At 44.2% G+C, this 22,366-nt stretch overlaps 1 protein-coding gene across 4 annotated transcripts; it reads left to right on the forward strand.

Annotated features, from left to right (window-relative positions):
• The first annotated feature begins 556 nt into the window (after positions 1 to 556).
• On the forward strand, positions 557 to 22,050 carry SENP5 (SUMO specific peptidase 5). Of its 4 annotated transcripts, XM_090051446.1 has the most exons (11): positions 574 to 693; positions 1,289 to 1,436; positions 6,790 to 8,378; positions 11,900 to 12,005; positions 12,169 to 12,316; positions 12,952 to 12,999; positions 14,990 to 15,067; positions 17,306 to 17,443; positions 19,528 to 19,611; positions 21,060 to 21,110; positions 21,205 to 22,050. In XM_090051446.1, the coding sequence occupies exons 3-11, from the start codon at positions 6,821 to 6,823 to the stop codon at positions 21,313 to 21,315; spliced, it is 2,322 nt and encodes a 773-aa protein (XP_089907572.1). In that variant the 5' UTR covers positions 574 to 693; positions 1,289 to 1,436; positions 6,790 to 6,820; the 3' UTR covers positions 21,316 to 22,050. The 4 variants fall into 4 exon arrangements, with proteins under 4 accessions (XP_089907571.1, XP_089907574.1, XP_089907572.1 ...); XM_090051445.1 differs by lacking the exon at positions 1,289 to 1,436 and having other exon boundaries at positions 557 to 693; XM_090051447.1 differs by lacking the exons at positions 574 to 693; positions 1,289 to 1,436 and adding an exon at positions 1,438 to 1,575.
• Positions 22,051 to 22,366: the final 316 nt, after the last annotated feature.

The following is a 22,366-nucleotide window of genomic DNA, read 5'->3' on the forward strand; positions in this document are numbered from 1 at the left end:
TGGGCTGGACTGTTCCCGTTTCCAAAGTGGCAGGACAAAAGAGGAACCGGCCCCAGGCCCCAGCCCGGGCCTGGCACCCCACCCGCGCTGGGCTTAGCAGGGCCACCGCGCATCACCCCTCGCCCTGGCTTCACAGCCCATTTCCCGCGGCAGGGATTCATTTAGGGGCCCTGCCTCGGTGGCTCCCCTGCGTGCAGGGGGGGACGCTGGCAGCTGGCTCCCACAGCGGTCACCAGGCTGGGGCGCAGGTGCCAAGCACAGCGCGGCTCTGGGCCTTCACTCCATGCAGCAGCTAGGGAAAACTGAGGCACAGGGAAGCAGAAGGTCGCTCAATGCCCCGAGGATTAAACAGGCTCCGGGGACACCCGCGCCTGCAGCGAGGGAGGGCGGGCAGGGTGCCCCCCGGGCACAGCCTTGCAGCAGGGGCAGGAAGCGGGCATGCGGGCGCGGCCCCTTTAACTGCCGCCGGCTTCGTGGGGGCGATGTGCGCATGTGCGGCGCAGCCGCGCATCTTTCCCTCTCCCTCCAAAGGCGCCCGTCGCAGGCGAGTGAGGTCATCAGCGTGCGTCGGCGCTGCGGCTGGGCCTGTGCCCACGTGAGGCGCTGCCGGGCGGGCGGGACGCGCCGGGGCTGGGGCGGAGCTCGGGGGCTTCTCCGCTGCCGGGATGCGCCGGGCGGCCCTCAGGGATCGAGGTGGGGGCGCCACCGCCGGGGGGGCCTGGGCGGGAGTGCGCATGCGTGGGGGGTGGGGGCGCAGTCAGCCTGTCCCCAGCGTGACTGGGCGTCTGGCAGGTGGCGGGGAGCACCCCCTTTTTGTGGGTGGCAGCTCTGCACCCCGCCTTTATGGGGGTAGAGTTTCTGCCCCCTCCCGGTTTGTGGCGTTGGGGTTGGTTTTGGGGGGCTCCTGGTTGGGGTGGGTATTTGGGAGTGTGTGAGGGAAGCTTGGAAAGCACCCTCCCCTTCCACATGGGGTTTTGTTGGGGCAGCCTGTTGCAGCTACATCCCTTCCCCCTGGCATCCTCCCCAAGAGGTGTTTTTACTACGGGGGAAGCTAAGGTCCATGAGACCCCGTCACTGGGGTTGGGTGGGTGGGCCCTGCACCCCGCCTGCGGACTTCGGGGTGTGGGGGAGATGGGGAGAACCGGCAGGTGCTGTGGTGGCTCGGGGCAAGTATTGTCTGGGTCACATACCCCTGAAAGCAACCCTGCATGACAGGAGGCAGCCCCCCAAAACTCTTGTGGCCGGCCCTGGGGGAAGCGCCTTCCTGAGTGTGAATATCATTTCCTAGTGCCGACAGCGGTGGTCACCGCGTGATCTCGTCCACTCCAAGTTTGCAGCTCATCTTCAAGCGGCGGGTCCTGGAGCTGGTTCTGCGCTCTATAGTCTCTCGCTGTCCGGCACTGACGGGAGCCGGGTGTCCCGCGCTAGCCGTATCCGTAAGCAGGTTGCGTCACTCTGAAGCAGTCCCGGGAGCGGAGCCGGGTTGTCGGGCTCTGAAGAGCTACCGCTTTCCCCTTCTGTCTGCCTCTGTCCTGCCCCAAAAACCTTATGGTCTTCTTGTCCCGTGGTAGGACAGTAAGTTCCTGGCACTTGCATAGTGCTCCTTGATGTTTGGCTTGTACAAGTAATAAAAAAAAAAAAAAAAGAAAAAAAAGAAAAGGCATGGAGTGTGAGGGGTCAGGTGCAGCCTCTTTAGCAGTGTGGGAGGGTTTTAAATCTAGGCAAATACAGAAGAGTGGTGCTGGCTGGGACTGTTGTAGTGCTTGGGGTGATCTTACAAGTTAGACGGGAAGGAAGGAGACTTAGATCTAAAATTTCTCAAAATAGGAAGTGCACAACTACGGGGCTGCCCAACCTCTTCCTCTCTGCCTTCCAGTCTTCTCTTGCAAAGTTTTACAGCACTCTTTCCCTCTCTCAAACAAAAGCATCATCTGCTTCAGAGTGCCAGTTTTCTCACTGCTGAAGTCTTCCAAACGTTAGTGATCTGGGCTGTGCAACGGCAGTGAGTATGCAGCGGAGATGGGTTGCTGAGGTTGAACACAGTTGTTAGGAATTTGTTTGGTAAGGTAGGAAGAAATTGTACACTGAGAGGGAGTAATTCCTTCCTCCTCCTGCCAGTGAAGCACCTGTCCCTGTGGGACGTCTTCAAAGAAATAGAACTTGCTGTAACCAGAACATGCAGCTAATTCAACCTGTTTTGAGACAAAAAATTTAAAATGTCAGTCTTGACAGTTAATGCCCCTGAGACAAATGGAGATGCTCACTTTTTTTGGAATTAGTGAAAGTTGCAGGTGCTTGCTAATAGGCTCTGAAATCGTCCATTTAAAAAACAAGTCACAGTGGAGTTCCTCAGTCCCTGTGCTGTAACTAGGGGAAGCTGCGCATGGGCTTCCATTTACTCTGTTCCTGTCTCTGCATGGGTTATGAAAATAAACTTAAACCTTCAGTTTAGGGATTTCCACACTTCTCGGTGCTTAGGAAGTTGTCAGCATGGAGTTGCTGGTATTTCAAACAAAACAAAAAGATGAAAGCTGAAAACAACTTAAAGTGGCATTATCATCCTTTTATTTATACAAAATATACTTAAAAATAATGCCTGATTAAAAATCCATTTTAACCTCCTTGTAAATCAGTCAATGCATTTTCTCTTTAAAAATCTATTTCTGTGTTTTTGCCAGGTTTTCTTAACTGAATCAACGCTATTCTTTAAAGTCAAGTTGTCATTAACTGGCCAGATGTAAGTTTAGGTTGGGAATTAGAAGATGGTTTCCAGCATCCAAAGAATGAGATTATGGCCCAGCCTTTTAATAGGGGCAAACCTGCTTAGCTGTTAAGTACAGGTTGGTAAGTTTTGTGCTTGGGTTGGCAACTAAACTTGCCAAACAGCAAAACAGTGCACTTGGTGACCCTGTGAGAGTCCTTTTCAGTCATATGTTCTTGTGTTTTGGTGTCACTAGCATTTTTTGTGTATCTTGCATTTCCTTGGTGTCTTTCATCCCAGAGCTGCTTCTTGGGGATTGCTACAGATTTTGAGGTGAGACTCAGCAGTCGTTCAGCAGGGCACAGAGCGCAGCAACAGTTTAGAAAGGAAGTGAGGAGAGACACTGTACCCGATAGTGCAAACTTGTCATTCTTTTGTTTGCATTAAATGAAATGCTGTCCCGTGTTCGTAGCTGTAGTCTAAATAATCAGTAACTGCAAGTGGTTATGCTAGTACACTGTGAGGTGGTTGTGTCCTAGTTTTGTGGTGTATGTATAGCTGATCTATTTTCTATTCCCATGTTTAATCATTGGGGTATTTAATTATTTTTGGGTAGAATGCTGTTCTTATTAAAGCCAGTCAGCACAAGTTTCTAACTCAGTGGTATGGTTCTGGTACATTTTGGACTCCTAAAAAACAAAAAAAACAAACAAAAAACTTAGAAAATGTATGTCCCTTCATGGTTAAGCTGTCAGCCGAACAGTAAAAAGAAAGGAATCCACGGTCAAAAAATGGTGTATTTGCATCTTTAATTAATACTTCAATTCAAAAAGGAGGGTGACATAGTTGCAGTCTTGTAAATTGTTAATGTAATGTGTATAGTTGATTGTTTTAACATGGCATGTAGCATGCTGACTAAAATGCAAGTGGGAAGCTTGTATAAGCACTGACTCCTTCACTAATGAGCTAGTGGAGTTTGTGTATGCAACAATCTTTAGCACCCCCACCTCCCCCCCATAGGGGTTCTTTTTTAATGCTAAGGACCCAGTTTTGCATTTGCTTATTTAAGGGCCGGGAACTTCTACTGATGTGATTATTCAGTGGCTATGCGTACCCAAGATAAAATTGGCCGTAAGTAATATGACAGCCTTTAAACTTAAGTGTAAACTGATTTTGTTTAGTATTTCATATTGCATTGTGTTATTTTAAAGTTAAGTTTTTTGCAGAATTAGCTGGAATATTTTGAATACCTTGGTTTTGCAGTTTAGCCAAGTTGCTCCCAAGTTGTAAATTTTATTTGCCAAATCCAAGTAATTAATTCCCTTTTTTCTAAATTATATTTATAAAGATATACTTAAATAAAAATATCAGGGGGGTGGGTCATATTCACCTAAAAGGCTATGCTAGGATAACCCTACTACCAGCGGCATGAAAATACTCTGTTATAATGACAAAATGCAATATCTTTCACATTTCAGGGGTATAGGTTATAGCAGTGTTGGTCATGTGCCCAAAAGCTTGCTAAGAAGAATTTTTGCCAACTATTTGAGTTGGTCTAATAAAAGATACTGGATTTACCCAAAGAACCTTGCCTGTTATAATGAAGCTTTTTTTTGGGGGGTGAGAGTAACTTTTGGAGCAGTTCTTAAAGCATTCCCACCATTGTGGAGCACCAATACTGATGTCGTTGTATCTGGATAGCGATGTTCTGCAATGGCAGTTTGTCCTCAGACCAGTTCAGGTGCATTTTCTCCTTGGGCTTGATTTCCACAGGACTTCCCCCTGAATTTTTCCTGTGATTGCTATCACGATAGCAGTCTCAAGGATGAGACAGTGGAAGCTGGCAGTACTTTGCCACTGTCTAGGTCTGCTGAGGGTTAAATAGCCAGCTGTTTGTGCTCAGGTCAGCGCTGTCCCGGTTGATCCTTCCTGCAGTGCTGGAAGAGTGTGATGCATTGTGCGCCAAATGGCAGGTTTAACAGAGCACCGAGCAGTGCGCTCCTGATGTCTTCTCGGACAGCGGTGACGCACAAACCCAATGGAGGGGGCATTTACAAAGCAATAACCTGACGTTACACCGGCTTTGTTCTGCTTGTGTCTCTGTGCCGTGCTCCTCGCCCTCCGCGCGGTGCTGCAGGGACCAGGGGATGTTCCGGAAGGGCCTGTGACAGTTACAGGCAGCTATAAGACGGCCGGTGAGCGAGATGCTGCTGAGCCAGGGAAGCTGCTCTGGGTTTTCGGGTACAATTACTAGGGGGACCTTTATCAGGCAGTTCCTCATCACTCAGGAGCGTGTGCCGTCGGTGTCAACCTGACCATAAGCAGCATCTCTGCTTTGGGGTGGGGAAAGCCAAGAGTAGAAAAGCCCCCTGCTTGGAGGTGCGGCTGCATCCCATTTAGGATAACAGCTGTTTTATAAATGAGATCATTTGCTGCTGGGACTTCCTGTTTTTACCTCCATCTTCCCATCCATAAGTGCAGTGTTTTATTTCCTGGTTCAGATCTCTGTCTCCAGTGAGCATCTAACCTTTCTTTGCACAGGGTGTGCAGCTTTAAGCATTTACCTTTTAAGTTTGCCCTCTGTTTATGTTTCTACCCTTCTATAAAATAAAACCTGCTTTCTTTTTTTTTTTTTTGGTCCTCTGTTTTTATAGGCTTTGCAGTACTCATGGTTACATCGGGACTCCTGTTCTGAACACCTGTTTCCATATGTTGATCACTTCCTGAGATCTGCCTTTAAGGCTGACATTTTCCAGGCTTGATCTCAGTTAAAAGGCATTTCTTCTTTAATGCTCACAGACAGTTCCCTTTTTATGTTGTACTTGATTCTCTTGTGACTGTGGAAGAAACCCAAATCCTATAATAATAGTCCTTCTTGAAAAACAGATCTCTTAGTAGGTTGCGGAGGGAAAAACAAAGTCTAAGGGAGTGAAAAATAATTTCTGCTTGCCCTCGGTGTCCTCTTTTAAACCTTTGCACAGTTTAACAGAGCTGTGAGCCTTTTATAGTACACAGCTTCTCTGAGGTAGTGTAGGACTTTGATAGGAACAGCTTCTTGTGTTCGTGTTTGAGAGAGGCCTTTACAGTCTTCCCCTCTTTCTGATGCTGCTGGCCTGCTCTTTCTTTGTGTCAAACATTCAGCTCTTCTGCTAACCCAGTCTGCCAGGAAAATGATTGCTGATGGCCGCAACAGTGGAGATGCTCCTTATATTTCTTCTCCATTTCAGAAGGATCTGGGAGGAGTGTCAGCATCTCCATGTACTTCGATCACTAATTAAGCCATTAACTGTGCTGAAGTAGGTGTGGGCAAGTTGGTAATTCTGAATTTAAGGGCCAAGTACTCGGGCAATTGTTTGCTTTTACATAAAGAGTCAAAGCAGTGTTTCTTAAGTCTAATATGCAGTTATTGCAGATGGGATAGGGATTTCTTGGGCTAGTGTCCTGAGCTGGTGGTGTTTGGTTAACTGGAGTTAATTAACTCTTACTTCATGGCAATCTGGTGAGCTGCCCTCTGACTCCATAAGGCATAGCTCTATGGGTAAAGGAACCATTGTACAGTAGAGCTTGGCTATTGTGAAGCTTCATTTTTTCTGGAGAAAGGAAGCTTCTTGCATTGCAAAGTGCAAGTTTTGTTATCCTTTTAAAAAATGACTGCTATAGGTGACTCCATAGAGTACGCCCAGGTTTGTGATACTATAGCAAGGCTTCAATGTGGTACTGATGGCATCTGGTGATGATGAATGCTGGGTGGCTGACATAACTTGTGAGACTAGAGGTTAAGCAGCTACACTTCACAAATTGGGGGTATTGAGAGTGACATGCTGAAAGCTGTGGAGTCAAAACTCCAGTTGGGATATGGGGAGATTGGGTGTTAAACTCACCTATTCTCTGGCCTGACTTGGAGGGGAGTTGAGTGTGGCGCTGCAGGTATCCGAGTTGCTACATCTGCTGGAGTGCAGTGATAGCATTTGGGAGGTGACTGCGAGTGCAGCTGGGCATGCTGCCTGAGGAAAGTGCTTCCTGTGTTTTGATTCTGTCTAATTCAAGACTATCTGAAATGCAACTTCTCTATTTTCTTATTCTTACAGCTGCCCTTCCAGATCATAATGCAGCAGAAAAATGAAAGAACACAGCAGAAACTTACATTGGAAAAGAAGTCACTCGTTGGCCCTTTCTAGAAGATGGACCACTGGGTTTTGGGGGCTCAGGAAATACTGCTTCCAAAAGCAGCATTTCTTCCTAACTAAGAAACAAAGACTGAGTAATCAGTCAGTTGGGAGGCCAAAGCAGAACAAACTGTGCAGGTATCTCCAGTGCAGAAGGAAGACGCTCAAATTCCAGAGTCCGTGGGCTCCTGAAGTGCTTCTAAATGCAAAAAGTCATCAAAAACCAACTGCTGAACCTAGAACCTTTCCTGCAAAAACATCCAGGAGGACAAGAAGGTGCTACTATCATGGCAAGACTAGAAACCCATCTATAGAGGAACTGAAGGAGCTGGACAATGAGTCCTTCCAGGGTGAAGATCTCTTGAGCACAGGATTACAAACTAACACTGGTTTTAACAGCTTCCAGGGCAATGGCCCCAGTGCCTGTTGTGGTGAGCTGTGCGGTGCTGCCTCACCTGTAAAGAAAGATGGTCTTGCACATACTGGGGAGGACAGCAGTTATGATGAAGGCAACACGGTCCTAGTAGTTCTGAACAACTGTAAAAGGAAGCCTTGTTGCAAAGGGCTGGAGCAGAATGGAACTTGTGGCCCCTTGACTACCCAAAAGAGGTCCAAATTTAACCAGTATATTGTACAAAAGAGATCCTTATTTATGATGCATAAGAAACTTTCTATGCCTAGGCTTCGGTATAGAGTCGTAAAATCCCCGACAGGCAGAGCAAGAGGAAAGATCTGCAAATCGAGTAAAGCCAAGCCTAGCTGGGTGGAGAAGGTTACCAGGGACTGTCAGGAGACTCTCCAAGAGAACTCTAAAAGGGCTTGGTGTAGCTGGCTTTCCTGTTGGATATCTAAGAGTCACCCTCTCTGGAACCTGTACAGCTCATCAGATATGAACAATAATACACCCGAATCTGTAGCAGAGGAGAATGAAACGCATACATCTGACATCTGCCTTACACAGGATGCATTGCAGTGCGACGAGCTATTTTCTGAGGAGCTGGCATCTGGAGACCAGGATGGCAGTGTTAAAATCTGCCAGCCAGAGCTGCATGAAGCAGCTCCTCTGGTGGATACAGAGACCTTGCAGGGGGTGGAGTCAGAAGAGGTACCTGCAGTGGACGGTTGCCATGATGATGATTTTTTCATCTCAGTAACAGAAAAAGAAATTGCAATTTCAGGGCAAGAAGATATAGACTGTGATCAGATTATGGGCACTGATGGAACAATATCATTGGAATCCTACAAAGAGGATTCTAGCACGAATGAGAATGGACCTTTCTTTATGGAGCTGGCACAAAACGAAGACAGCTGTAGCCAGATGGAAGTAGAAAGCTCCCTAAACCTTGACATTTTTAGTTCAAAGCTATTAGATCACCCTTACTGTAAAAGCCCTCTTGAGGAGCCTCTGCCAGAAAGCACAGGACTAAAATCAGGAACTCGAAAGGGAGGCAAAAGGAACAGTCAGAAAGCATCTCATGTGGCTGATGAGCAATTGGCAGCGTGGCTTTGTGGTATACCCCTTATGCATGTCTTAGGGCACCTTATGAATAGCTGGCTGTAGCCTGTGATGTTTCTTTATCACTTGAATTCCTGTATTAAAAGGGTTTTACATCATGTAGTACAAAAAGTGCCTAGCTGAGTGTGTAGTTGGGGGAACTAGAAAGAGGAAGGCTGTTAGGGCAGCGCTGTGCTTGCTTGGCAGGCTCGTTCAGGCTTTAGTCGGGTGCCTTTGGAAGCATGTGAATTAATGCTTGGTTGACATGAGCCTTTTATTTTTAAGGGTTTGTTGTGGAGAACAGCTTAACTTTAGTCAGGTCACCGGTAAAAGATATTTGTTAGCATTTTAATGCTCTTTATCTTGAGCTTTTAAAAGGCTATTATCAGGTTAAACCACTCAATTTCAGTTCCAGGTTTTCAAGCTTCCTAAAATCTAAGTTTTGTAAGCAATAGTGGGGAAAAGTCTAGTTTTGGTTACAAGCAACATGATTTACCAGGTGGGGGTTTTATTTGCAAACCATTTTATTTTGCAAATAAACATTTATTTATGCTACATCTCATTTGGTTAACAAAAAATCCATCCAACCTTTAAAGGGGAGCCTGTGCTGCCTAAATGAGTCTCTCTAATACACAACTTGGGAGGAAAAGGAAGTAGTCTTGTATCCAGTGTTAGGTGTGTATGCATCCTGGCAACGGGCATTTCTTAACATAATAGGGACTAGCCAGTTTAAAGATGCTACACAGGAGGAAATGTTAAGGTGCTGTTTTGGAGCTTAATATAATCACTATAACTAAGGGTTTCTTGGTTTCTGTTGGAAAAGGTTGCATTATATGTTACCTTTGACACATCAGTGTTAAAAGAGTGCTCATAAATTTGCCCAGGACAGATTTCCCCATCTGGTAAAACATCAGGCTACTTTTTATGGTTCATGCTTTTGGAAGAGTGATGGGCTGCAGTTAAAATATGGCTTAGATTTGACCATCCCTCCATACAAGTTGCTCTATTGTTTGGTTCCTTTTGGCTTTGGCGAAGGTTGATGCTGGGCCAGAAAATGAGGGACAGGGATGCATTGAGTGTCTTTGTGAAGAGATCGTGCTCTTCATGATGGTGGTGGAATATAATTTGTCTTGTTCTAAGGGGATGGTGGTCCTACTGCTTGAGACACTAACTAAAAATGTCACCTTAGATAAAAGTTAAGTTTATTGTTTTGACGGCTCCCACCTTCATATCTTCTTTAGCTGATCCTTCTTTCTGCTACAAACTTAAGTAGCCTAAGCGTATAAAAGCAGTCAGCATTGCGTTAACTTCCAAATTAACAACACTTGTGTGACTTCAGAAAGCAATCAAGAACTTTCTGAATGAAAGTAGGTGACCATAAAACTGCCCACTTTTGGAGTCAAGGCTCTGTTTCAGGGTGACTTGGGACAGGGCTCCTCTAGAAAAGGTTTGCTGCTATCCTGTGACTATTTCTGCACCAGCAAACCCCATTAACATGGTCACAGATCTGACTGGTAAGAAATGGGTGGTGCTGATCTAGCTTCTGTCAGTTCTTCCAGCTTAAATAGTCTCCCTGCAAAGGTGCTTGTGCTGCTGTAACTGTGTACACAAGAGCTTTAGCCAGCAGAGAAGTGTTGTTTAAAAAAAAAAAATCAGTCCAGTAAATGAAATTGCTATCCCAGCAAAATGGGGTCCCAGTGTTGACCGGCTCTCGACACGTGGGGGAGTGCAGCTGTATCCAGAGTTCTGCGGATGTCATCAGCTGTTGCAGAGAAATTCAAAACCCCGAGCTGGGATGTTACCAGGCTCGCAGCATTTTGGTTTGTTCTAAAGCCACATTAAGTATCTAATTAGGGCTCAACTGTAAATTCCACCCTGGAGATTCTGATCTCACGCCAGCTTTGAACTTTTGAACTTGGTGTTTTTCCTCTTCAAGTCGCTCTCGATTTTACACCAACAGGATTGAGGTCCAGCTCTGGCCAGGAGTAATAGCTAGAGGTGCCCAGTCCAGTGTCTTAACATCCTCCTAGTATTTGCAGGGGGAAATTTGTAAAGTGCAGCTTAACATCTGTACTTTAACATTCTCTACTTCAGCATCTTCTCACTGGAGGTTGTTCTCGCTGTCCCTGACTCTCTTCCAGCAGTCACTGCACAATGTGTGATGGACTTTTAGTGTAACTCATATTTCTTCTTTCTTTTGTTTGAAATATTTCAGTCCTATCCCAGCTTCGTTCCCCTCCTTCCCCTGTAATGGATCCAGCTGTGTCTTTTCAGTCTGTGCCCTTCCTTCCTTTTCATCCTGAATCCCCTTTTCCATCTCCTTTTATGTTGTTTATATCTCTTCCTCTCCTTTTTCCTCTTCCATTTCTTTCCCCATAGTCTTGCGAATTCCATACTTTGGGGGTTTTTTTTAATCCTTTTCACTTTATCCCCTCTGCCTTTCCTGTCTTTCTTGGCCTCATTCATTTCTAACTTCATGTAAACTGCTTGGAAGGTTATTCAGAGCCTGAATATTCATCAGGATAAATGAAGTTATTAAAAGCCAGTGTAAATTATAGAGGGCTTTTGGCACAAGGGCATTATGCAATGGAGGGAGAGCTAACAATTGTTCCCTCCTTCATTTCCCTGGAAAGAGGATGCTGTCTCTCAGGCCTTGCTCTATGCTTCCTCCATCTGTTAAGCTTCTAGCTAGTGGATTTCTGACACCCTTCAAAGTCCTTTCCCCATTTCAAAAAGCCTCTTGACTACCCGAAGGGAGCTGGGTTTTGGATGCTTGAAGGGCAATGTGCTTACCATGTGTTTTCTGACCACTAAGAGAAATTGGTTTGTTGCTCTTTTATTTTTGCTTCCTCTCCCTGGCCCTCCAGCTTCAGTCTTTTCATTCTTCCCAGTGAATATCTCCAGTTGCTGTTGTCCCTGTAGTTCAGAGCAGTACCAAGCAGAGCAGTGGGAAATGCCTCCCATCCTCAGTTGGATGCCTTAACCGCAGTGTGGAAGGTATTGAATTCATTGGTAGGAACTGGCAAAGAGTGCATGGTGGTCAGCAGTGCTGCAGCAGTGAGGAGTCATGGGGGCTCCTGTGTGAACTTGGCTGCTGGCAGCTCCTACCCTGTGCTCCGTTCACATTGGAGGCAATTTTTGTAATGGCAAGGCTAGAAAACTCAGTGAATACTCTAATTCTCTCTGAAAGCAGTAGCATGTTGAATTGGCCATACAATGAAGATAGTAATAGAAATGAGCAGAGGGCCTGATTTTCCTCACTTGCGGTGGTGAAAAGGGAAGAGAATTGGGCCCCAAAGCATTTAAAAAATGTTTTTATAGAGCCGACTTTCAGGTGATGTTGGGCTTGTTATATGGGGTTCTGCTTTCAGGGCCATGCTCTTTAGTATAAAATCAACTGTGCGCACCCTTACCAATGGCTGGGGAGGTGACTGGTTTATTAAGTACTGATAAAAGCTCAGGTAACTAGTTTTCAGAGACCAGTGAACTATTTTTTTTTCATGTTTGCCTTTACATTTTATCTGCTTTTATACAAAGGATTCCTGGATGAAGTTATGAAGAAATATGGCAGTTTAGTTCCACTCTGTGAAAAAGATGTCATGGGAAAATTAAAGGAAGTCTTTAACGAAGATTTTTCCCATAGGTTTGTAGCTTTTTAATATTCTATATGACTTCTAGGGGAAAAAAAAGATGACTTGAATTACTAATCCCTGTGCCACATAGAAACTGCCTCTTGTTGGAATACAATTCCATTTGAATAGGAATAACCTGTCATGTCTGTTTCTGCAATCTTCATTTTGTTTTAGAAAGCCTTTTATCACCAAGGAAATCATGAACTATCGGGCAAAGCATCCAAAATCTTCCACTTGCAATTTCCGGGTCTTCTATAATAAGCACATGCTAGATATGGATGATTTGACTACACTGGATGGTCAGAACTGGCTAAATGACCAGGTTAGAGATGCTTGGTATTTATGTGGGTCTTTACCTCTTTGTGGCTTCTAAAAATATCAGTAACCCTCACAACCCACCCACCACCTTGGTAAGAAAAGTTCGTCTGATAGAGGAGAGGCAGGGTCAGGTGACTTGGCAGTGGCAGACCCAGAAATAGCTCTCGAGTCTCTGACTGCAGACTTGTGCACATGCAACAAGACTGCACTTCCTTTCTGAGACAGCAGTTGTTGCAGATATTTAAAAATGTACATGTATTTCCTCCTCTTCAGTTCCAATGCTAGAAAAACAGACTGTAATACAAGAAAACCAGGATATAACAGTAATGTGTGGCCCATTGCCAAAACACTAGAGCGACTTGAAAGGCTCAGACATACACTAGTAGACTTGAATTAAAACTATATTTTAGATTGAGGAAGTCTTTCAGCCAGTTAAATTGTGTCTTTTCTGGCAGCCCATTAGTTCCAGCGCTTGCCCTTCAGAATACCGGAGCATCAGTCCACTCCAATTAGTCAACTTCTTGTCTTGAATTCCAAGTGTGCTTTTTACACGTACTCACAAGGCCTGGGTTTTCTCAGTGATATAATTGTACGGAAAAGTTATTTCAAGCAAACTAAAATCTTTACTAACTCTTGCAGATTATTAACATGTATGGCGAGCTCATAATGGATGCAGTCCCAGACAAGGTGAGCCTTTTTTCCCCCCCTCCCTCTGCTCGCCTCCTGAAAGGATAACTGTTATGGGCTCAACAGGAAAGGTGGTGTAAGGCCATAAGCATTTCAAACCTATGGAAGGCAGGTTAAGGCTGCAAAATTTATGGCAGCCTGAATCAGGATGAGATGCTCCCAGTGTGATCCAGCACAGCCTTATGCTGATGTAGTTATGTTGCATCCAGCTGTGGAGTTGCATCAGGGCTTATCAGTGCATGTACAGTGCCTCATTTAGGTAGCGCACTTCTAGATGGGGAAGGAGATGGCAAGGCCACATCTACTCTGGCAATCTACAGTGCTGTCTGTGGTGAGCTAGGAGACATTTCTGTGGCAGATATTTAGTGAGAGGGGAGGGGATACCACTTTTTGTCCTTAGGATGCTATTGCAACATTTCTGAAGCTGAGATAGTTGACTTCTTTAAGGAAGGTTTAGCTTGGTTTAAAATTCCTCCTAGCGACTCAGTGACCATGGGGAAATGGCCGCTTTGTATTTACTGTCCATTTGACGTCTTGGTTTGCTGTGCTGATACAAACCTTTAGTGCTTCTAGTCCAGCGAGACTCTGAGCCCAGCCCGTGCGCAGAAATGAGATGGGTTCTCTTCTGCTTCATGCATCAACACAATTGTGAGCTACTTTCTGGATGCGGTGTTTCTAGCTCACAACAGGGGGGCTTGGGGCAGACAAACCCATCTTGCGTTTCAGATCACAGGAATGGCTTTGTAGCAATGTGCTTTTTAAATTGCCATCTGTTTACTAGCAAGTTGGACAAATCTCATCTGGAATCATTGAGACCACAAAGGAAGAACCACAGAAAGCCATTTTTAGATCGGTTCTTCCAGCCATAACCCTCCAATGTCCATGCTCAGAATGAACAGCACTGCCTCTTTTCTCTCTCTCTTTTTTTTAAAGTGGTGATGGTAATTCTTCATTAGTATTCCCTGTGCTTTCTAAGCATGCACCAGAGTTGTGGTATTGGAGATTGCATCTGTCTACCCCCACCCGCTCTTTCTTTTTTAATAGCACATAATTTAAATCCTCATGGGAGATCTTGTGCTAGTCCCTAGTAGAATGCAATTTTGAAGTTTCTGTTGGAATAGCCAGTGGCTGTTCTGCATTTTCAAATGCTGAAGTCTGACTTTTTTGTTCAAGCAATAACTCGAGCTTTCTACACTCACACTACCAGCAAAATGTATCAAAACCAGATGTGTTTAAAATACGTGAGATGTGACTGATTGGTGAGTGCCAGTGCAGAGTGATCCCTTTAATTGCAAATGATAATGGTACAGGGTAATAGAAGGGTTAACATAGAGTTTTTGTGGGGGGGGTTTCTAATATAGAAGTCTGCCGTCTTTGTCCACACAAACAGTTCTAGTTGCTCGCAGAGCGGATGCGGTACAACTCAGAAACGATCGAATGCCTGTGTTTTGTCTGAAGTCTGGAACTGGCCATGGGGTTGAATGCCAATGACCACGTTTGTGTTAAACTTCATGAATTTTTTGGTGGTCACCTTCTATTTATGCATTTATTTTGAGTCATGGAGCAGAAAACAGCTTCTGGCAAATTTATTAAGTGGGGACAATGAGAGAATAGGGATCTTTAATCCCTGGGATTTGGGGGGGGAAGAACAATAGCAATAACTCTTTTCAGCTCTTCTGTTCCCGAACAAAACCTTGTAGTGATACACAAGAGGTCTGGCAATAGCAAGGCTCGAAGTGTAAACACTACGTCGGATGTTTTTAGGGGAATAAAGCCGCTTTATCTTCCTTCTAAAGAACACTGATATCCAAAGCTTACCGCAACACCCATCAAGTTGCTTGTTCCTATTGGTAGCTAGTTTAAATTTAATTTCACTGCTGTTTTAAATAGCCAGTTTAAATGTTTAGTTTTGTACAAGTTCTTTTGAGTGACTGTGCATACATTTATGAACACTTCTGAGCTCGCTTCTGTTTTTAATTTGCCTTTCTAGGTTCATTTCTTTAACAGCTTTTTTCATAGGCAGCTGGTAACCAAAGGATATAATGGAGTAAAACGATGGACTAAAAAGGTACTATTTCATTTTATTTTCTATTGCTTACTACTTATATGGACTAAGCTAGCACATGCTGATGCTTCCCGTGACTAGGGAGAAGTGCTATCATGAAATATTAAAGTGCCTGTATTAAAAAGTCCGGTAACAACCCAAAACAAAATCCTGAAAAGCCAGCAGGTTGCCCCCATTTTACTTGGTGTGGTTAAATTTTTGGAAACCCAGCTTTGTAAACTGAATCATCTTTAAGTAGGTAAACTCTGTGTGAATTTGTATAGTTTGTCAAACTGTTAAATACATATGGGAATCAGTTTTTTTGTTTTGCCGCTTTTTAGCCACCTCCTAGTGCTTCCCAGCCACTCAGCTTCTGGGCAGCTCAGCTGAATTCAAATATTTTTTAGTACCATCAGTAGAATTGTTTGTTAAGCTCTAAAAGGTTACTCCTGGCCAACTATCCTAAAGAGAGAGCCTGTAGCTAATGACCCTGTGTGATTACCCTGTTTGCTGGTGATCTGCAAGAAGGAGGGTATTCAGCCTGACTTCCACGACCCAGGTCAGCTTGGAAAGAGTCTTTGTGAGAGAAAATTGCTGATTTCTTATGGAAATGAGGTGACAGCTGAAGCCCGCAATGCATTAACACAAGTATTAAGAAAGTTTAAATAAAGCTTCCTCACAGCTAGGAATGGTGTGTACTAATACATGAATGCACACCTTGCTGGGGTTATTTGACCCCAGCAGCCTTTCCTGGCCAGACCAGGGGGGCTGGACCTGGTATCTCAGGAGGTCCCTTCCAGCCCTACACTTCTGTGAATATGTATTTAGTGGGTTACAGTGGTCAAAATCCTCATCTTAAATAATCTGGAATTTCTTAAAACAAGTCTGGCTTTCTCTTTTTTTTTCCCCCTGTGCACTAAATATTACTATTTTGTGTTTTGCAAAAATTCTTAAAGTGAAACAAAAGAGTTCAGTTTCACTTCTTGGCTCCCATGTCCTTGAGCAGCACTTGGATCATGTCCGGTAGGGAGCGTTCAAATGGGGACCAAGACAGTTAAGTGAAACTCAGGTGAAAAAATATTGCACTCAAACACTTACAAAAGTCCCTTAAATCGTGAATCAAGCTATTCAGCAGGGCGAAGGTGGGGCAGAATTTCAAGGATTGGCCAAAAAAAAATCATTAAACTGCTCAGTGTGAATTTTTTTTCACCCACAAACGGAAACATCATGCTTAAGAGATGCTGCTGCAGTGCCTTTATGGAGCGGGTACAGCAGTGCCCACATCTCCTGTGATGTCCCACACCCAGGGTCATGTATTCTCCAAGAGGAGTGCCTAGTGCATCATGGGAGATGGAGCCCCATCAGACAGACTGCCTTAGAGAGGGGAAAAGGGAGTCCGAGGTTGAGACCTTTCTCTCTGGGACTCCATCTCCCATGATGCGCTGCAGTCACTCTTCTTGGAGAAGGGTGACCAAGCCACCACCATTGTTCCTTGCCAGAAGTTATCTTACTGTTGCAATATGCCCTCAAATGCCTACTTGTAGATTAGGTCTATAGTAGCCCTGTATTTTGCTGAATTTGCAGATCACATCTCTTCTTTCCATGACATTGCTGGCTGGAGTGGCTTGCAGAGCAGAATATGCTTGGTGCTGTACACACCTTGCAGTTCTTCCTCTAGAGACTCTGACTCTTCCCTGATGAACTGCAGTTAATTGGGCAAGAACATAGTGGCATGTTGCAGTGAATGAGGGTTAGAAAATTGCACAGGCCTGCTGTTTGTTTATGGAGTTTGAGTTGTGACTGCTTAATTTGCTGACCCATTTTTTACTGGCATCAGCACTGTGCAGTCGATACAAACTAGCAGAGTTCAGAATACAGGAACTTCCTTGCTGAAGATGTATAAATGATCTCTATTGATTCCAGGTTGTGTTGTCAGCCTTGGATAAAATTAGTCCCCCAATCTTCCATTTTTAACAAGTGAAGTGTGTCCACCTTGCCACAATCGTAGGTGGAGACTAAAGGTGGAACCCCACCATGTTCAGTCACTCTTGTACTGCAGTCACGTCTCACACCTAATACTTTAAGTGAGCATATGACTGAAATGCATGTGAAGGACTCTTTATGGGATGGATTCGGAGAGAACTCTTATTCTGGAGTCAGGAGAGAGCAAAGCTGTTTAAGTATAGCATTGCAGGATGTGTGCCTGGCTTTCCTGCAGGCTGTGAATTAATTTTGTAATGTGTTTTTTGTTTCGTTTGCCAGGTGGATTTGTTCAAAAAGACCCTCTTGCTCATTCCGATTCATCTGGAAGTCCACTGGTCCCTCATTACAGTGAACATCCCCAATCGAATTATTTCATTTTATGATTCCCAAGGCATTCATTTTAAATTTTGTGTAGAGGTAAGAGAAGTGATTATGGCTAACGCCCTTGAGTTTTTGCTCTAGAAGTGTCATTTTTTTACCCTCTCCAAAATAAATAACTCTATGCATGGTATCAACTTTTGCAATAATGGAGTGTTTGGCAAGTATGCTGTTTGCTTCATCTGTAGTTGCAAAGCTTTTCACAGAGATAATGAATTAGTTTCACAGGTGGGGAAAATTCAGGCTCAAACCTAGCTTAGGGTGGCAGAATCCTTCCCAACGTTGGAACGGGACACACAGGATGATAGGGAAGTAGGGCTCAAAGGGACTTCAGGAGGTAGCATCCAGTCCAGCCCTCTGCTTAAGGCAAGATTGACCCTGACTAAACCATCCCAGTCAAGCATCCATCTAACCCAGTGATTCTCAGCTAACGTGTTGTGGCACTCTGGGGTGCCTTGAGAGCCTTTCAAGGGTGCCATAGGGTGCAAAACACTGTTAGCATGGTTAGGTGTGCAAACCTAATTTGCAAGATAAACCCAGAGGTTTCAAATAGGAATCCGTAGCATTAACACTGCTCTGATCTGTTGTGGTCTGCCCATGTTCTTTGCAACAGAAGAATTGATCTTTTTTATTTTTGTGCACTCAGTTTCAATGCAAATGAAGAACTGGTATTTTCTGAGGGCTGCCTTGAGAGTAAAAAGGCTGCAAATTCCTGGTTTAACCTGCTGGCAAACTGCATCTAACAAACCCTTCTGTTGCTGTACTGTTACCTTCATCTCCACACAAGCAAATGCTAAAGGCCAAGTACAGTAAGAGAGATCCATTTTTTTAAAGGAGATTGCTGTTCTGACACCATGTGAACGAAAGACAGTTGTAGTTTTTGCCTTATTTTTCGAGGGATCAGGAGTCGGGGACCTTTTAGCTTTAAAATTATAACTATTTAAACTTTTAAAATTTGTCACCTGGACAAATAATACGTTTCATCAAACAAAATATTAATCACTGAGGTAAAGCACAAGCAAGTGGTTTGTGCCTGGACTAGCAAATATAATGACCACTTTCTTTTTTTTGGGTAAGGCATAATTTTGCTGCCTTAATTGCTTGTTAATGCAGCAGGCTTCCACTTCCAAGTGTGCATGGTTGTCATCTTAAGGCAGAGTAGCAATTACTGTACCCTGGAGAGCCCATCATCAGGATATCAAAATGAAAATACTTGTTTTCTGCCAGTGTTTGCCAAAGATGAAGCTGCTGATTATGGAACTGGGGGTCACCTGCTTTTTCGCTTCCATAGGTCAGGCTGCTTTGCATGCATCAGGAGCTCCCACCATTCCTCCTTCCTCCCATACCACTATTTTGGGCACCTGCCATAGTGTCCCAGCAATACACCCAAACAGGTCTGTGTGCCCTTCCCCCAACACCAGTCTCGTTCATTTTGGAGGCCAACATTTCAAGCTCAGCCAGGACTTAGTCAAATGGACTTGTGATTTCTCAAGAATTAGAGGTGCCTGAGAGAAGCAGAGATGCTGCCAACCAGAGAGTGTGTCCCCTTCTTTCCGTTTTCCACCAAACTTGCTGGGCCTTTACCCATCATGGAAAAATGCTCCCACAAAACGTTGGTGTTCCTTGGAGGCCACTTGCACAACTCACCCTGGTAGAGCCAAGCAGTGGAGGTGATTGAGTTGTAGAGGTCTTGAAACCCAGATATGTGGGGAAGAGCCAGACATGGTTTATTTGGCCGTCTTGGCCATCTCCGTGTGAACAAATGCAAGGTTATGCTGGAAAAGATGTGTCCAGTCTAGCTGTGGAAATTTCTCTCACCTGGGGTATTTGCTGCTGCTGGCAGACTACAGAGCCAAATTCAGCCTTGATGTAAGAAAATGCTGTCCCCACTGAAATCAATTGTCACCTTAACACCTACTGCTGAGCTTCGCCCCTAGTGCTGAACTTACCTTAGGTGAAATCTGTCCTCCTGTGCGAGGTCTGTGCTCCGTCCTTGCTTAAAAGCAAATGTCATCCATTCTGCACAGATAAGAGCAAGGATCCTCATTGGTGTTTTCTTCTTTGGTTGTAACTGCTGGGCAGTAGGAAGTTTCTGATTGCTGCTCTTTTTTTTCTTTTTAAAGAACATACGAAAGTATTTACTAACTGAAGCAAAGGAGAAGAATCATCCCGAGTTTCTTCAGGGTTGGCAGACTGCTGTTACAAAGGTAAGTGCCAGAGCCTATTGTAAATCCCTCCAAAGCATTAGCCTCTTGAAGTAGGCTATCTGCACTCTTGTATCTGTAGAGTTTTAAGAAGCAGTAAATATTTATCTTTGAAGCTAAAAGGCAGATGGTAGGATTGGGGCACTGTGGGCTTCTTGTCACTGGTTGAGCTCTCACACAAGTCCCTAATCCCATCTATTCCATAAATTGGGTCCAGCAGATAAGTATTCATGCTTCAAGGCCATTACTGTCTGCTTCCATGTTGGCAGGGAGGTTGAGGATGGAATGAGCTATAGAGACCAGCTCTCCTCCAGTGTTCAAGTGCCTGTTCCAAACAGTTTGAAGTGGCCTTGTGTAGGGAAGGTGGAGAAGCAGAAGTCTGGCACTGCTGCTGTGTATATTGTGCATATGCTATGGATTGAGAGCTTTGGTCTTCAGGGCTGTCAGCCTAACGCGTTCCACCAGCACTGTGTTCATTAACAAGCAAAGCTGGCAGCGACTAAAAGGGAGCAACTCACGTGAAGTGCAAATGAGGGATTTTTTGACTTGCATAACTCCTGTAATAGTTTGGAGGACACTAAACAGGTCATCGAACATCAGACAGTCATCCAGGAGCTCCCTGCTCACCCAGGATATTTTTAGGCTTTGGTACAAATTCTGAGATGGTCTTTGTGCTGCCTTTTTTTTTTTTTTTCTGCCCCCCCCCGGCCAATTCTGCATAGCCTCATGAGAGACTGACTTGGGGTATAAAAAAAGGATTAGTTTTTCTTCTTGCAATGTCATAAATTTAAAGGCACGCTTAGTATCAGAAGTAGAGTGGGGAGACGGGTTAAAAATTAGCAGAACCGACAAAACCCAGAAACGGAAAGGTTTATTACTTTGGGATGAAATCTTTGCTATTTTGGAAGAATCTAGGCAGTTTTCAGACCCTTAACCTAAAAACTTCTTTCCCTGGCCTGATCGCAGATTGTCCTTGCTGCTTTCGAGTTGCCTTTTGCAAAGTGCTTCTCTTGGCTTGTATGACTTTTGATGCGTTTTTTTTAAGTCTGGCCCATATCAAGTAGGTAGTGGTGCTCAAATATTTCCTTAAAGTAATTGGGAGGAAACCATGTTGCATAGGATGTGGAAAATCTGGCACAGGTGGAAGAGCTATTGTCAGTTTTTTATCTCAACTTGTACACTCGAGCTACTCATCCTGACCCCATCAAAGTATTGAGTTCTCATCACGTGGCATGACGGCAACTCCATTTGTGAAAGCCACAGAACAACTGGTTACCAATGAAATGGATGATCTTCATAAAGTCCCTTCCAGCCCCTAACGTCTATGAAATGAGCTCATCCGTTTTTTCCTTCCAGGGCCTAATTTTGAATGTTAAATAGAGCTTTGAAAATGAAAGACCAGCTGAAGACGATGCGTGTCACTTAACTTCTCCTTTCTTATCCCCGCTCAGTGCATTCCACAACAGAAAAACGACAGTGACTGTGGGGTTTTCGTGCTCCAGGTAAGAGTGTCATGTTAAAACCTCGCCTGGCCTTTGTCATTGGACTTGCCTTGTGAATGTCCCTGTTTCAATTCAGCCTTTTCATTTTCCTCAGTACTGCAAGTGCCTCGCCTTAGACCAGCCTTTTCAGTTCTCCCAGGAAGATATGCCCCGAGTAAGAAAGAGGATTTACAAGGAGCTGTGTGAACGCCAGTTAATAGACTAATAAAACTAAAGTCATGCTATTCCTCTGGCATTTCTGAAGAGCTCCAGCTGGTGTTTGTGTACTTGAATTTCTGAAAACTTCCGTGAATTTCAAACAAGTCTCAGCTGAGTGGTGTGGCCACTGTTGTTACCTCAACTTTTTCTGACATGCTCTTTAACTGGCAGAGCTTAAGAGACCTGCCACAAAATATTCCTAATGTCAGTTTGATTCTCTTTTATGTTCTTTCCTGTATTTAATATTTATTATCTAAGCATGCGTATAGGCAGAGCATGCGACTAAAAAAAAGTATAAAACTGTAGATTTGGTGCACCTTTGAAATGTAGCTAGAAATGACAGAATACAGGTTAAAAAATTGTCTGAAAACATAAAGATGCATGATCCATTTTTCTGATGCAATAATGCTTTGAATGTATCAAGAAAAAAAAAGACTCAATGCCATAAAAAGAGCAGCTAGAACCTTTTGAAATCTCAAATTCCACTTTTTCTCATTGTGGCTGTGTAGTACTGAATTCCCACCTTTATTTTATTTTTAGGCAGGTTAAATTTGCCTACAAATTTGATTTGTAGAAGACCCCCACTTCCTTTATTAGCAACTATTTAAAAAAAGAGGTTTGTTCTGTTAACATTTATCTAGCTGTCATGACCACCTTGTTCCTATGGTTGGAAAGCAGCCTTTGCACAAATGAGACTTCAGCACTTGACTGTATAATAAAAAGTGTGAAGATGTTCATCCAATCAGATTGATAGTATTTTCATATGCTTGAGAGCCGTGTGTGTGTGTTCGTGGCTATGGTAGGGAGACTTATGAAGCTGATACTGAAGTCACAGCTGGTTTTAGCCAAAGCCAGATTATCTTGGTAACTAACTACTTGAATCTTAAATGGCTGTTTCTGAGTCTCTCTGAAAAACAGCCAATTTTATGCATATCTCAATTTAATCTTTCACTTCTGCCTGTGTGCTAGAACTGAGTTCCCTTTTCACTTGTACTGTTTATTCAAATTCCTTTCCCCTTCGTTGCATTCCCTATCAAAGAAAACGGTTGCTCCTCATC

This window comes from Crocodylus siamensis, chromosome 6 (genome assembly GCF_052110815.1).
Source record: "Crocodylus siamensis isolate JL-2025a chromosome 6, ASM5211081v1, whole genome shotgun sequence".
NCBI lineage: Eukaryota > Metazoa > Chordata > Crocodylia > Crocodylidae > Crocodylus > Crocodylus siamensis.

What these genes read in the sequence shown, in the direction of transcription:
- SENP5 (XM_090051445.1), top strand. Translation starts at nt 6,821, where the DNA reads ATGAAAGAACACAGCAGAAACTTACATTGGAAAAGAAGTCACTCGTTG. An exon ending in ATTGGCAGCGTGGCTTTGTG is followed by an intron (nt 8,379 to 11,899) that starts GTATACCCCTTA and finishes TTTTATACAAAG; the next exon opens with GATTCCTGGATGAAGTTATG. An exon ending in ATTTTAAATTTTGTGTAGAG is followed by an intron (nt 17,444 to 19,527) that starts GTAAGAGAAGTG and finishes TTCTTTTTAAAG; the next exon opens with AACATACGAAAGTATTTACT.